General features: G+C 39.8%; 1 protein-coding gene and 2 long non-coding RNA genes across 4 annotated transcripts; all 3 read left to right on the top strand.

Moving 5' to 3' along the window:
• Positions 1 to 3,772: 3,772 nt before the first annotated feature.
• LOC147525557 (Tetratricopeptide repeat (TPR)-like superfamily protein) lies at positions 3,773 to 7,275 on the top strand. Of its 2 annotated transcripts, none has more exons than XM_086608041.1 (2): positions 3,773 to 7,046; positions 7,181 to 7,275. In XM_086608041.1, the coding sequence occupies exon 1, from the start codon at positions 3,934 to 3,936 to the stop codon at positions 6,427 to 6,429; it is 2,496 nt and encodes an 831-aa protein (XP_086464167.1). In that variant the 5' UTR covers positions 3,773 to 3,933; the 3' UTR covers positions 6,430 to 7,046; positions 7,181 to 7,275. The 2 variants fall into 2 exon arrangements, with proteins under 2 accessions (XP_086464167.1, XP_086464175.1); XM_086608049.1 differs by having other exon boundaries at positions 7,197 to 7,275.
• Positions 7,276 to 11,237: 3,962 nt separating this feature from the next.
• LOC147525558 (uncharacterized) lies at positions 11,238 to 13,130 on the top strand. Its single transcript, XR_015221996.1, has 3 exons — positions 11,238 to 12,303; positions 12,548 to 12,630; positions 13,021 to 13,130. It is a non-coding gene; the product is annotated as an uncharacterized LOC147525558 (long non-coding RNA).
• Positions 13,131 to 14,007: 877 nt separating this feature from the next.
• Positions 14,008 to 14,808, top strand: LOC147525559 (uncharacterized). The gene is made up of 3 exons (XR_015198259.1): positions 14,008 to 14,027; positions 14,284 to 14,354; positions 14,463 to 14,808. It is a non-coding gene; the product is annotated as an uncharacterized LOC147525559 (long non-coding RNA).
• The last annotated feature ends 1,687 nt before the right edge of the window (positions 14,809 to 16,495 follow it).

Genomic DNA, 16,495 nt, shown 5'->3' on the forward strand with positions numbered 1-16,495 from the left:
AGTTCTGACTTGGGCTTTAGGGAAGGCCCCTAGCCACTCCGGGGTAGCTAAGGCTCTGTCTAGCCTTTCCAGAATGTGATTCTTAGGTTTTCTATTGTTACTCCAGGTATATTTGGGTCCTTTGAAACCCAAATCGACTAGACCCAAGTCATTTATTAAGCTATTAAACTCCTGCATGCTTTTAGTTAATCTACTCCTACTGCCAATCTTCTCATCCAAGCTAGATATGGCATTAAAATCCCCAAAAAGGCACCAAGGACCTGGAACTAGAGGGGCAACCTCCTTTAGTTCAGTCCACACTTTATGTCTATTGTGGGCTGTTGGTTCCCCATACACAAAAGTAAAGAACCAAGGCTCCTTATTGAAATAATTTAAAACTTTACCTGTAATTTGGTTGCGAGATGCTCTTAGAATTTCCAACTTCACATCTTCCTTCCACAAAATAGCTAGCCCCCCACTTAACCTTTGGGATGGCACCGCAAAAACACCACTGAATTTCAGCTTCTTACCTAGCTTATTTACACTTTCCTTAGTAGCTTTGGTCTCGGACAAACATATTATATCTACACTGAACTTTCCTATCTGGTCCTTTAGTTGTTGAACTACCGTGGTGGTACCGATCCCCCGACAATTCCAGGCTTGTATCGTCATGGAGACTGAGGTGGCTGTGTTGGGACAGCCACCGCGAACCCTGGGAGAGGTGTTTGCAGACTCCCACTGCTCAGAGCATTGTCTTTCTTTACCATATTCTGACCTTTCCTATTCTGAACTTTTTCTTGGTCTTCATGACTATCCCCACTGTTCTCAAAGCTCTCCCTGTTGGGTTTCCCATCCCCACTCTTTCCGTCAGATTCTGCTTCATTCTTTTTGCCTTGCTCCTTAGTACCTTGGTTACTTCCTTTTTCATCTTGGATTTTTATTACCGTGGAGTCGTCTATGGCTAAAGGCTGAGGTTGAAAAATTATAGACCTGGCCTCACTTCTATTAGACTCATACCCTCCCTTTCCTGGCTGCCTTGGATAAGATCCAAAGGGGCATACCCTACAGAGACTTCCTCCTGTGATTCATTTGCAAATTCCTCCATAGCCAGATTCTCCTCCTCATATGGTTCTTCTTCCTCATCTGTAAAAGCATCGGATGGGATATCTTCCTCTGGGATTTTCGGTCCCCAGCCCTCTCCTGATTGACCACTTGACTCCATAGAGAAGGTTGGTGTGGCTGGATCCCTATATTCTCTTGAATCACTTGACACCTCAATAACCGGTGCATCTTCTGGGATCAGTAAATGCCCCAAGCCTTTTGCTCTTAGATCGTCAGCCTCTCTCTTAGCTTTCTTCGATTGTTTAAGAGCCAGTCTCTCACTATGTCTGTGCCATCCATCATCATCCATTGTTGCTTTGTTAGTTCCTACCCCACTCACTGACTTCCTTTTACTTCCTACACTGAGCTTCTGTATATCTTGTAGCCCCTTTTTTATTCTCCCCTTTCTGGAACTTTTTGAAACCAAAACTTTATGTCCTCTCCCTCGATTAGGTAACCCAATAAACTGAAACTTTGGGTTCCCCAACTCCACAGATGCAAGCGCATGATCTTCCCCATTCTTAGCAAGAAAATCAAGATTTGTAATGATGTTTTGGGGAAAAGGTTCACCCAATTTCGGCGAGGCGTGATACTGTCTCTGAACTTCTCGATCTCCAAAGCACCCACTCTTAGCCTCTATTATTCCTAGGTCTCCAGATAGCCCGCTCCTATCTCCCCATACCTTATCCTTTCCCTCTTCCGGCCCTTCTTTGGTATTTGAGCCTAGGCCTGGATCGTGGGCTTGATAGCCTGATTCACTTTCCAAGTCCATCTGGTTTTCTCCAGGGGTCCAACTAACAATCATCCAAATTATGGGCTTCTGTCTCGAGACCTGGTTTAGGCCCACGATTCTGCTCCATGTTGCCACCTCTCTTCTCTAGACCTGAGCCAGCTTGGGCTATATCACTGGTGACTGGGCCTCCATCTAAGGTTTTCGAATTTGAACAAGCTTCTGACCTTGAGTCTCCAACGATCACTGACACCCTTAGCACTGCCTCTGATCTTTCCGTTCTGACTTCTGTCTCTCTGACATCCCTCTCTTCCGTGCCTCCTCTACTAACGTCTACCACCCTCTTTTCCGGCAGAATTTTGGGGGGTGAAGCTAGAGTACCTCTATTAAGCCAAGGACGTCTCACCGGTGTAGCCCTATTTTGAGCTGGGATCTGATCTGGCCTGGGTTTCTGTGGGGAGCCAGAGATCAAGATGCTTGTTGGCTCGGCATTGGCCACCCCATTGTAGAACACATTTGCTCGGAGCATAAAGGAGAAATTATTTTTGATATCTCGAGGTGAACTTCCAAGTTTGCGCATCTCCATGCCATATGCTGCTCTCTTGCTACAGAAATGTATGTCATGGCCTATGCATCCGCAGAAATAACAGAAGATTTCTAGCTTTTCATATTTGAATGAGACTTGAAACACTTCCCCCTCCTCTGTGCATAGATCCATACCTTTCAGCAATCTTTCCTTTATATCCAAGCATACTCTGACTCTAGCCACCGGGTATTTGAATTCAGATCTGCAAGTCATATCAACCTTCTCTTTACCCATGCTTGCTCCCACTAACCTGATATTTTCTTCGTTAATCCGGTCACTTGGTAGACCAGAGATCTGAACCCAAAAGTCCACCCAATCGAAACTCTGTGAAGTGGTAACCGAATTGGTTGTGACATCTTTCTTGACCGAGAATATAAATTCTTGAACCACCCAAGGTCCATTGCTCATGACATGTTCAAACTCTTCCTCTTTGTCAAAGTCAAGCTTGTAATACCCTTTGGATATCATATCCAATTTCGTATTTCCCACTGTTTGCCAGCTTTGGTGCAGGTCATCCGCCATATCTTGAAGTGAGATCGTTCTTCCACCACCATACCACTTTCCCATCATGGTTTTGTTTTCTTGGTGGCATTGAGTTACGGAAATATCTTTGGCGTAAACCATTTCTCTTCTTTTTGGATGTATTAAGAATTTTTATGAGAATAGTTTGTGCTCTATGTATATGTATTCAGTTGTGTCTAATAAAAAAGATTTACTGTATTACCGCACAAGATTAGTTACACACGCGGGAACGTGAAAAGAAGAAACTGATTGCAATTGGTGAATGTTCCATAGGTTCAATGATTTATGATCATTACTCAGACATACTTAAAAACAAATGGTTGTTATCAGCTTTCTTGTTCCCTTCTCTCCCGAGCCCCCTATTCTTCTCCTAAGCTCTCTCGAGTTACAGTACCTGCTCTGCTCACCACACTGCGAAGCAGTAGTGTACACTTAAAAACTGACTTTTCGAAATAATTAGATTTCCAATAATCAGGTCAGGAATTCTCTTAAATAATTAGTGTTTCCAATAATCAGGTCTTGTCACAGAATTCTCTTAAACCATGAATTGTCTTATAGGCCGGACATGTCATCATATATCTCCAATGGGGGTGTCTTGACTCCACGTAGGTGCCATTATTTAATGTTATATAGTGTCTTGTCAATATCCACCATTTAGGAAGAGTGTAAAAATAGTTTTAAACTTGCCCAAGACCATGTAATAAGCATAAATGACGAAGTTGTTCAAGACACTATATAGGCTGTTCAAGAGAAGGCCTGTTCCAATCATCATCATCATAAAAAAAATAAAAAGTTTCCATAGGAACCAAAACATGCCAAAGGCACACAAGGCTTGGATAATGTCGAGTTGGTAATTGCTAGGAGTTGTAACAGTTGGCATAAAACTCTATTATAGTCTATACAAAGTGTCCCTGAAATTGAAAAAGACGAGAAAATTTTGGATGAAGGAGCCAAACTTGTGAAATAAAAGTCCAAAAAGTAGGATAGAATAGAAAAACAGATATATATATTATTTATGAAGAAGAAAAAGAAACACACAAGTGAAACAGCCATGGCAATGGTTCCCTCCTCAAATCTTCCTCTCCACATGAACAGCAGCCCCAACAAGAAGAAAAACAGATTTCCTCCATCCTCGTCATCAAACATTCCAGCTTCCCACTCAATTGAGAAGAAGAATAATAACAAAATGCGTTCCCGCCTGAGTGAGTTATGCAAACAAGGCCAACCCGACATGGCCCGCCGCCTTTTCGACACGCTTCCTCGTCCCACTAGTACACTCCTATGGAACACAATCATAATTGGTTTCATCTGTAACGGTATGCCCCATGATGCCCTTCGCTTTTATGCTCGCATGGTAACCGCTAATAAATCCGATTCCTATACTTATTCATCTCTACTTAAAGCTTGTGCCGACACCCGACAGCTTAAACTAGGCAAAATTATGCACTGTCGTGTTCTGAGGTCACATTCTAAGCTTACTACTATTGTTGGTAATTCACTTTTGAATATGTACACTAGTTGTTTAAATGGAACGGAACGGTTTGATTTAGTTGGAAATGTATTTGATAGGATGAGTAAGAGAAATGTCGTTGCATGGAATACTATTATTGCTTGGTATGTTAAGATGGGAAGGTACTCGAAAGCGTTAATGCAGTTTAGACTTATGATGGATATGGGAATTAAACCTACTGTTGTTAGTTTCGTTAACGTCTTTCCGGCAGTTGCTGCTGTTGGGGACAAGAACAATGCTGATGTATTGTACGGGTTGGTTTTGAAACTGGGTACTGATTATGTTAACGATTTGTTTGCTGTGAGTTCTGCTATCTCTATGTATTCGGATTTTGATGATGTGGATACTGCAAGAAAGGTTTTCGATCTTTCCTGGGAGAGAAACATACAAGTTTGGAATACCATGATTGGTGGGTATGTTCAGAATGATTGTTACAGGGATGGTCTTGATCTTTTTTTCCGAGTTCTGGAGTTGGACAAGATTGTTGTTCCAGATACTGTTACTTTTCTTGCTTCTCTAACAGCAGTTTCACAATTACAGTGGCTGGATCTCGGGCAACAGCTTCATGCTTATGTTGTCAAGAATTCGTTGGCATCAGAGGTAATCATTTCAAATGTCATAATTTCTATGTATTCAAGGTGTAATTCTGTTGAGGCAGCATTTAAAGTTTTCGACAAGATGATGGAAAGAGATCTTGTTTCTTGGAATACAATGGTTTCAGCCTTTGTGCAGAATGGATTTGATGGCGAAGGGTTAATGCTAGTATATGAGATGAAGAAGCAAGGCCTGTTGATAGATTCGGTAACAGCAACTGCTTTGCTTTCGGCAGCATCGAATCTTAAAAACTGTGAAATTGGGAAGCAGACCCATGCTTATCTATTTAGACATGGGATTAGGTTTGAGGGAATGGACAGTTATCTTATTGATATGTATTCTAAGTCTGGTTTGATTGACACTGCACAACTGCTATTTAATAACAACTGCATTCACAATAGGGATCATGTCACGTGGAATGCCATGATAGCTGGATACGCCCAAAACGGGGAGATTGAAGAGGCCTTTATTGCCTTCCGGCAGATGCTCAAGCATAATGAACTACCTAATTCCGTGACATTAGCCTCACTCCTCCCAGCATGCATTCCTTCTGGAGGAATCAGTTTGGGAAAGCAAATTCATGGATATGCTATCCGCCACTCGATTGACCACAACGTCTTTGTTGGCACTGCTCTAATAGACATGTACTCCAAATGTGCCTCCATCAGGTATGCTGAAAAAGTGTGTGATAGTATACCTGAGAAGAACACTGTCACGTATACCACCATAATATTAGGCTACGGTCAACATGGCTTGGGTGATAGAGCTTTGTCTATGTTTCAGACAATGTCTGAATTTGGCATGAATCCTGATGCAATCACTTTTGTTGCGATCTTGTCAGCATGCAGTTATTCTGGCTTGGTTGACAAAGGTCTCAAAATTTTTGAATCAATGGAGTGTTCATATGGAATATTACCGACTACCGAGCATTATTGTTGTGTAGTGGACATGTTAGGTAGGGCTGGAAGGGTGGTGGAAGCCTACGAGTTTGTTAAAGCATTGGGTGATAGGGGCAGTGCTGCTGGAATTTGGGGGTCGCTTCTTGGTGCGTGTAGAATGCATGGAGAAATGGAGTTGGGAAGAATAATCTCCGATAGGTTGTTTGAAGTAGAAGAAGACAATGATGTGACTGGTTATCACGTGTTGTTGTCAAATATATATGCTGACAAGGAGATGTGGGACAGTGCTGAGAGAGTGAGGAAAGACATGAGAGAGAAGGGTTTGAGGAAGGAGACTGGCTGCAGCTGGATTGAGATTGGCAGTGTTGTAAATTGCTTTACGTCTAAAGACCAAAAACACCCTCAGTGTGATGCAATATATGCAAAATTGGCAGAATTAGCGCTGGAGATGAAGGAAGCTGGTTATATACCTAGTTTTTCTTGTAGCAATGGTGATGTCCCAGGTTGATGAACTGAATGGCTCGTACTTATTTTGAAGCTTGATTGCATTTGAGGAAACTGCTATGGTCATCATATGAGCCACATCTGGAACATTTATAATTTGAGCAAGTTGCGAGATGACTGGCAAATAGATGTTGATTGATTGTTGTGGAATGGCATGGGGCTCAAACTTCGGAACACATTTTTTTTTTGAAGATCTCGGTATTAAATGCATGCAGGACATCTCAGATGTGGTGGCATCCTGTATAAGGTGGATAGAGCAAAGGATATTTTGGTTGCAATAGAAGAGGATATGGAGTCAAATTTTGTTTGGGTTTGCTGCTAGACCTGATGCAGCTGCATATGCAATGTGTATGAAATAGGCTAAATGATACTCAATGCAAGATTATCAGATGGGATAACTTACCCACTCAATGACATGGGTTAAGGTATGGGCAAACTCAAACAATGAAATTGAGCCTAGATGGAATATGAGGTTAGCTTTCATTGAACCTAACTAATAATCCTTGTGTGGCAAAGCTTCATCTGATTTAGCCATAGGTTTGATAGATTATTGTCCATGTTACATGATGCTGTCTTCATGAACAGAGAATATGACATCCAAGATCAAGTGATCAACTCCAGGTGAGATGTGTCTGCGATTTAGAACCTATTGGTGCAAATGTGGATATTTATTTAAACTTGTGTATGCTACATGTAATTTCTGTAAGCGAAACTACTTAGCAACGGAAAATATTCACCTGTAGTCATTTTTATAGTCACTTTTGTGGATAGTGCTTTTGATACGCACGATGCTGCACTAGTACCAGGACAGCCAATCCAGTCTTTCCAGATATGCTTGTTTTCGTGGACTTTTGACTCTATAAATCAACCCTAGGACCAAAAGAAAATTAATTCAGCAATTCGATAGTGCTCGTGTGGACTGCACACCAGAAGGGAATATATGATTATTTGTTCAGCGGTGCGTACATGTCAGGTAAACACTAAACCTACTGTACTGAGCATATTTGCGCTTTATTTCCTGTAGCGGAGGAGGCTGTTTAGTTTTGAATATTGTGATTCTTAGCATCTGAACTTGAATAAAGATAAACTTAGAGCCTGAAAGAACATTCATTGGATAAACCAATCAACTATGTGAAAGTTTGGAACTTTGGGTTTTGAAAAATGTTCAATATAACTTATGATGCCGGACATCCAGCTCAAATTATGATATACTGCAAACCACTTGTGTAGTTTTAATGCCTAGAGTATGAACTTTTCTTGTCAGTACGAAATAGTTCAATTGTTTCTACATATTATGGGTTTTCTATTCTCACACTATCAAGTTTATTTGGAAGTTGCTTCTAAGTTCTTCGGAATATTAAAAAGCTTAATCAGTAGGTTATATATTACATGTTTTCCAACCAACCTTAGTTTTACTAGTATACTACATTGCAGTGGGGTGTGAGCGTAGTATATCATTTATTTGGCTCTCATTTTTTATATATATTTTATTTATTTATTTATTTCCACGACTTGATTAATTTTTTGATAATTAGACAGATAAATTAAGAAAAATAGACTATATCATTGTCTAATTTATTCAAGTGTAACAATATTGATTGAATTTTTTTGCTACGATTATTTTATTGCGTACTTGAACCAACAGTCATGTATTAACATGTGTAACGCTTTAGCACGTACACAAAATTATATATCAATAATTACGTGTGCGGTAAATGTGAAGAAGTAGACCATTATCCCAACTAGGGGTGACTTCGGATCAGATCGGATTAACTTCCTTCAGAATTTTTCTGAATTTTTTTCGGAACCTAATATGCTAGCCAAATCCAATCCAATTTTTTTTTCGGATTCAAAATATATTTCCAATTTCGGAATTTTCGGAATTTCGGAATACTTGGTAAATTTTCAAAGATCTATTTATTTTCAATTATTTTTGGAATATCATACGCAAATGTTCTAGGGAGAGAAAACCATGTCCACAACACCAATGTATTAACAGCAATACGCACTTGTTTACTGAGAAAATCTATTTTTATTCAAACAAGTGATCCAAGAAAAAATGAGAAAAAGAACCTGCAGCCACCAACAGCAAGCATTGCATTCTGTTGAGGTATGGGTATTTGTAATGTTTCAATCTTTTTTTGTGTATGGAAATTGAAGCGTGAAGTGTTTGCATGAATAATGGATTCTAGTCTTTGACTCTAAGTAGTTTTACATAACATTCTATATATTGGAATTTAGCTTTTGGATTGGTCTGGAAGTCATTGTATGACTCAATGACATTTTTTTTCATATCATTGTTGTTATGGCAGACGGTGTAATGACAGTAGAGTGGTTCAATTCAATGCGTCTTTATGAGATGAGGTAATCTAAGAATTTTCCTGAGGTTATTCCAAATACGCATTTGGTTGGGTTGAGTTTCATCTTGTTTTGGCGAAGTTGTTTGAAGGCTTCTTGTAGGTGGGAGATGTGATCACCTGCCTTTTCGCTTTTGACCACTATGTCGTCTATGTAGACCTCCATAGTGTCTCCTAGCAAGTCTTTGAATATTTTGGTGACCAGTCTTTAGTAGGCCACCCCAGCGTTCTTTAAGCCGGAAGGTAGGACGTTGTAGCAGAGCGTACCTTGCTCGGTTATGAAGAACGTTTTTTTTCTGGTCTTTTTCTGCAAGTGGTATTTGGTTGTATCCACTGTATGCATCCACAAATGATAATAACTCATGGCCGCAAGTTTGATCTACCAGTATGTCGATTCTTAGTAGGGGGAAGCTGTCTTTTGGGCAGTGCTTGTTGACGTTGGTGAAATCTATGCAGAGTCGTACCTGACCATTCTTCTTTAAAACGACTACTATGTTGGCAAGCCAGGTCGGGTACTCGACTTCTCTGATGAATCTAACATTTTTGAGCTTTTCTATCTCTTCGTTGATGGCTTTTTGAAACTTGAGTGCTAGTTTCCTAGGTCATTGTTTGATAGGTTTGGCGGTTGGATCTACATTTAACTTGTGGCAAGCGACCTGAGGGTCGATTCCTGGCATATCGATATACGACTAAGCAAAAACATTTTTATTGAGAGATAGAAATTTGACAAACTGCTCCTTGAGCTTAGGGTCTAAGTCAGCCTCTTCATAAACAAATTTTGGGTCATCAGTTGTGCCCAAATTGACTTTTTCTCCTGGTTCTATTTGAGTTTGTTTTCCTTTGAGCTTTTCTGATGCCGTTGCTGGAGGGCTAGATGTTTGAGGATCCTGCCTTTTTGGGATGTCCTTAGTTTCGATGACCTGAGGCTTGGGTAAGGTCGTAATGCTGACCTGATTACATCGATGAGCTTCTAGTTGGTTACTTCTGAGTTCCATGATGCCTCTGGGACCGGGATATCGTAGGACTTGGTGTAGGGTTGATGGAATTGCTTGGATTTTGTGAATCTAACGGCGTCCTAGAATGGCAGTGTAAGACGACCTGACATCGATCACACTGAAAAATGTTGAAGTTTTGACCATGTCTTATTTTTCGCTAATGGAGATTGGTAGGATTACGTCTCCGATGGCATCTGTACGATCTCCGTTGAACCCATAGAGCAGTGCATTGGATTTTATCATCACCGAGTCCGGTAGGTGCATGTCCTTGTATGTTTGATAGAACAGTATGTCGCATGAGCTCCCTGGATCGATGATGACTCTTTTGACTGTTTAACTATTGATTTTGACATGCACTACCAAGCCATCATTGTCAGGTAGGCACAACTTGTCTAGATCATCTCCTGTGAATGAAATTGATGTTGTCCTCTTAGGGTCGGTGGGGCTGATCATCTCGGCTTTGTGTGAAAGGTGGTAGATTTCTTGGATTGCTCCCACTCTTCTGTGCTTCTCCCGACTTGAGGTTTTGTATTTTTAGGTGTCTGTAATCATGTTGATTATTTTGTCCTCATCTTGGTCGGAAGAGTGCTGTCTCCTGTTGTGCCTTGACCGACTTGGAGACTTAGATCGTCTAGTTGATCCGCCTCCTACTACGCTTACATTGTTGTCGTCGCTCATTGTTTGCGGCTCTTGCTTCTGTGGCGTTTGGCATCCAGCTTGTGCCTCAGATCACTTTCTGGCAAGAACTCTTTTAATTTGCCTTCCTCCACTAGGTCTTGAAGGTAATGCTTGAGGCTCTAGCAATCATTGGTGTCGTGGTGGTGGAGTTTGTGTAAATAGCAGTATGGACGCTATGGTATGGCTATTACCTTGTTGATGTTTGGATGAACTCTGAAGGAGGTTGTTTGACTCGGATATCTTAACGTCCCTCACATGTGGAACGACCCTGGGCTTGCTTGAGTTGGAACAAGGAGTCCAGGTCGGCGCGCTTCTTTTTGTTGTGGACGAACTCTACTACGAACGTTTCAGCAAGACTATCGAAGTTGTGATCGAATCTGGAAGGAGTGTGTAAAACCATCAACAACCGAATCTAGAGGGAGTGTGTAAAACCAGTCTATTGTTCCGTCCTTTAAACTGGCTGGAAAAAGTTTGCACTTCAGGTAGTTGTAGTCCGGATGGCTGTAGAGTGCTAGGATTTGGCTGAAACGAGCTACGTGCTTTCGCCAGGTAGGAGGTACCGCCGCATCTGGGAACTTTGGTTGGATGAACTCGAAAGAGGTTGTTTGTCCTCGGATATCTTGGATGAATGGTGATGCTTTTGTACGCGTCTTTAGCATCTTCGGAGATCTGGATAAATACCGACTCTTTCGCTGACTTCTCTAATTTTTTGCGTTTCTAAACGCCGATTGGTGGTGTTGGTTAGGGGCAACAATGTTGTTGTGCTCCCGGCTACCTGGTGCCATTGTTGGCATTGGAGTTGGCCTGTTCTCGTATTGTCTGGTTTTCTTGTTGCAAAGTGATGAAGGCAGCTTCTTAGAGTGTCTTCATCTGGTCTGCCAATGCTTGTAAGTTGGGCTCCATTGTGGTTTTTCTGACCAGCTTCGTGGGCTTGAGAAAAGAGTGGTTGTTCTTTTCTTAAGGAAACGAACCGGCAGACGGCGCCAATGTAGATGCAAGTTATTTTGGGACTACGACCTGATGATTTGTTGGATAGAAAATGACTGCACTCTTCTTGGGATAAGAGTTGCCTACGTATCAAGTTTTTCTGGGTAAACTTGAATCAAGCCTTACGAAGTTCATCTCTCTCTATTTATAGAGGTGTGCTTGAACCATTATGGATTGCAGATCCACCTTGTGTGCTATTTTGGTGATTCGCCATTAATGTGTTATTACAAAGTTAATGTTTTCCTGATTGTGGCGTTGATTGAGCTTCAAGATTGTGCTAGTTGATATCTTTCCATGAATGGTTGTAACTGCTGCTGGTGACGACCTGATGTTGTGGGACGAGCTGAAGTAAGACGTCCTGCCATGTGGACACGTGCTCTGTAGTGTAGAACGGAGGATACTTACAAACATCAAAAGCTAACCTACTATAGATTTATTCGTTGGATTTTCTACTTTTGTATGCTTTTAGCATGACTAGCATCTCTCTGTAAATTTTATTTTCTCGTTGCAATAGTATATTCATTTTTGCAATACAATTACCTTTAAGCCAATTGAGTTAAGTTGGGTAAATTACGACAGTTCCAATGCATTTCTGCATAAACCAAATTGTCGTAAAGAGCGCAACATGCATAGATAGCAAATAAGTGCCGCCAAAATCCGCCCCGCTCCGCTGTAGCACTAAACGTGAGAAAAGCACAAAAGGGAGAAGGTGGAGAGTCTTAAGTAACCAGCAAGCACTGCTTCCCTCTGGGCTTCAAACGTGTTATATTGGTGATGTAGAAGGTGAAGCTAAAGGCAAAGAATTCTAACATGAAGTGGAAACTAGCTGCATAGATGAAAATTTGTTGTATACAAACAAAGGTATCTAATGGGTATTTTTTATTTCTAAATCTCTATGGCTTTATTATACCTTCCATTTTTCTTTTCGTCTTCTATTGTTGTGCCTGTGTTTTTATTCTTTGTGGAGACTTGGATGTACATTCAAGACTTGGGTAGCAACTCGGTATTAGAATGTTAATCTGAAAATTTTGTTACATTTTGTACTTGTGATTTTTGGTCTCTGGAGAAATTAATCTGATATCCACTTTGGTTTTTTGTATTGTAGAGCAAAGATGAGGGCAAAATAAAAGTTTCTTATTGGACATGCCTTAAAGTGGTGGTTTTTATGGAGTACCAATGACTTCACAGGTTTGTTATTTTCATTTGATTCCCTTTTTGGATCATCTCTATTAGTAAAATACACCATAATTAACCTGGCCTTTTAAATTAGACCAGCCTTTTTTCTACCACCTAATACCCTTGATTAGATATTAAAATAAAATATTCAATGCCTTTAAAAAGGACTATTCCGTCATTTCGACTTTTATTTCCATTTATACCCTTAAGTTATAACACACTCACAAAGGAGTTTCGTGTAAATTCAGGTTGAAAACCAAATGCACGCACTATATGACTATATGAATTGTACGCCTATATTTATTAGTCATAAATTAAGACTTAAATTACCATAAATATACTAATTCTTTCTCTTTTCGTCTCCCTCTCAATCTCTACGTATCCCACCTTTTATTCTTGCAGATATGCACCATGTTAAAAAAGAAACACGAGGACGCCAATGATCTACTGGTTTGTTCTATTGTTAGCAACCATTCAAAGTTGCCAACTCGATTCTTTTGAATGGTTTGGAGATTTTTTAAAATTTATTTAGGCGTGTTCTTTTGAATTTTCAGGTTTATTTAGTTATAAACCTCATTTTCCTTTCCCTCCTTTTGTTCCCTCTTTTGTTGCGGATGTACTTGATTCCTCTTGGTTTGATAGTGATGAACGGCTTCACCCAAGCTATGACCTTGCCCGGAGAATGGTGCCGGCAGCCGACTCCCAAACTTCGGCAATCCACATCACGGGTTCTCTGTAAGAAGAAGATGAAAGGTTAGTTTGCTATTTTCTTATGACATTTAAAAATTGTAAGTTGTGGCTCACGATTTGCTATCCTCTTAGTGGATCATGAAACTGGTCTTTGTGTGCTACATGGTTTTGTAGTCGATTAATGAAACTTATGGTTTGAAATTTTGAATTAAGTACTCGGATCACATCCGTGTGGTCTTTTGTATTGTCCGATATACCGCTATTTTCGTTTCTGATTTTTGTCGACCGAATGTTAACACAGTATAATACTTCGTGGTTATCCACCGAGATTGTGAAGAAGATGCCAAAAAGGATCTCACCAAGAGGTGCATGTCATTCTTTTCTACCATTTTGAATTGTTTGGGATAAATGTTGGGCTCTCATTCATATGATCGGCGATTGCTTTTTATCGTTAATCGTGTTCCATGTAACGAATGATCATCTCGATGAGATTTTTAGAGTTTCATGGTACTATAGCCGATAATATTGTTTTAATAAGAATTTCCATCTCGGTGTGGAGGTTACAAGCGACTCTTGGTGAACAAGCGAAATCACTAAATATGGCCGCCAGCATATGAAAGACTTCAAACGGTTGCCCGAGAACAATGTTGGGCAGCCGGACTCCCAAACTCGGCAAATCCACATCATAGGGGTTCTGGCCTGTAAGAAGAAGATGAAAGGTTAGTTGCTATTTTCTTCGACATTTATAAATTGTAAGTTGTGGCTCACGATTGGCTATCCTCTTAGTGGATCATGAACCGGTGCAACCGGTGCATGTTAACTTGGGAATGGGATGTTGAGATTTAAAGCCTCACATGTAGTATATAGTTATATACAGTATTTGTTTTTGTTTTTGTTTTTGTTGTTTTTTTGTCATTTTTCGTAAGGTGTGAACTTGGTTTTCCCTTGACAAACTAAAACATCCACATGGTCCAGAGGTTTGCCGCTCGCATATCATCTACAATGCTACAAAGTTGATCTGCTGATATAACCTTTTGAATTTGAAGGTACAATTCATGTTCATGCATTTTTTTCAGCCCATTTTTTTCTTTATTAATACTGACATGTAAACCTTATTGCTATTGCTAATTATACACACCTTTTTCCTTCTGTAGGTCTGCTGTCCGTATCAAATTTTGTGTTGTGCAGTACTTGAACCTAGCAAAGGTTCTTTTACAAGAGAGAATTGTTATTGAGAAGCACTGAATTTGAAGTGGTTCCGTATTACACAAACATATGACCCTCTTTTCCTGACTTCGTTAAAAGCGGCGTGCACTTGCTATTGAAGATATTGTTTTCTTCAGACATGATTATTGGAGAAAGAGAGTTTAGAAAGAGGTATGTAATTTCTCATATGAGTTTTTTTTTTTGTTAATCTTTGAGTTTATTATTTTCTTGCTCTTGAGGTAAATGTTGTTTATTTTTGGTTTATTTAGAATGGGGTTTTGAGTTTTGTTGTTTTCATTGTGGAAATGTTTGAAATTATCTCTGATAGATCGGTTCAATTTGCTACTTCAAATTTGCAAATGTCTATTAGTATGATTAGAACTTTGTGTGATTCATTGGTTCCGCGAGCGATTCATTCTGTTTGAAAATAGTTACAAGAGTGAATATTGATTATCTTTGTTTTAAAATGATATTGAATGAAGTAGCGGCATTAGCCACTGAAAAATGATCGCACAAATTTTGCTCCCCAACTCCGTCTCTCTATATCCCCTCTCTTAGAGGCCCCATATTCATGGCCTCAGTAGGTCGTAACATTTACATGACATAGGTGACTGACCATACAAGGGAGAGGAGTAATAGAAACTATCTGCAAACAGCAATAGCAATTGGCTTCACTGAAGAAGTAAAGATAATTCAGACTTTATCAGGCTCACTGGCTTCAACTTGAGCTCTTCTGGTTTCCAGTGCTTTCTTCATGGCATGGCATGGCATAGTGGCATCTGCAAATATCAATGTGCAAATAAAAATTATGTTAGTAGTTGAGATTAGTTCTCTCCAAGTTCCTCACCAGTTGGCATTTTACATAAGCGGATGAAATGATGAAACTGAAACTATAGGAATATAATACTATTTCATCATTAGCTCCAAGGGAGATGATCAAGGAACATACATGGCGAAACAATGATATTCTTGAAGTTTTCTCTGTTTGGTATATAGAATCTATAATTATGCTCCCTTTCATTAGTACTCCAGCTTTTCCATTAAGGAAGAAAAAGCTGCGCCTTTTGTCTTCTACAATATGAATAACAAAGCACGGAATATACATCTCTCGGAGGATCTCCAGTTGATGCTTTACTAGGCTAGGAGACGTTGCCTAGGACGCCAGGCGCTAGATTCTCACATGGACGGGCAACATCATCTGTACCAAAGAATGGAGCGAAACTACTTTGTGCGCAGATTAAATCCATCAAAACTCTCTCTTGAAGCATTCAGTTGTTCTATAGAGTCACCGTTTCGAGAAATGGATCGCTTGATCCTTTTCATAGCTCCCTACTTGAAGGCCTTTTCATAAGAACCTTTTGTTTCTCAAGTTACTTGAGATTGCCGGTAGCAATTCTCAGCCCTTATTACACATCAAGGTTTATGATGAATACTTAATTATGCATATTCATAATGTAACAAATCACATAAGCAAATAGGAAAAATTAACTTTTGATAGCATGCTTACAGTGCTTTCTCTGTGCATCTGATATTTATTGTCTTGGTTTACCCGCAGTTCGTGGTGAAAAGTTGGATCGAAAGTGCTTCCTCCTTGGTCCCGTAACACTTGCTTATATGAAAAACTCACTGTGCAAGTTTGGCAATCATTCATGAATCAACAGAGGTGCCCCAATGACAATGCCGATAGCCGCAGCACGAAAAAAGGTTGGCTTTTGTTCCCTTGGATTTTCTTAAAGAGATTGGGCGATTGCAAGGTTGTTAAAGTTTGTATGAATTTTGAAACGAATAACACTATATTTGGATCTATGTTCTTCGAGTGTAGTGTACTTGAATAAAAAATTAATGACAAAATTACATAAGTTTTCGGGATTCAATTCTCAATTGGGTTAAATTTGAAATTAAACTATGTTTTTTTTTTTTTTTTTTTTGGTGTTTCCTATTTGTTTTTCTTTTAATGGAATCTTCAACTTGGAGGATGTGT

Source organism: Coptis chinensis, chromosome 1 (genome assembly GCF_015680905.1).
Source record: "Coptis chinensis isolate HL-2020 chromosome 1, ASM1568090v1, whole genome shotgun sequence".
NCBI lineage: Eukaryota > Viridiplantae > Streptophyta > Magnoliopsida > Ranunculales > Ranunculaceae > Coptis > Coptis chinensis.

Bases quoted from the DNA above. Each gene is read 5' to 3' on its own strand.
- LOC147525557 (XM_086608041.1), top strand. From the start codon at position 3,934: ATGAAGAAGAAAAAGAAACACACAAGTGAAACAGCCATGGCAATGGTT.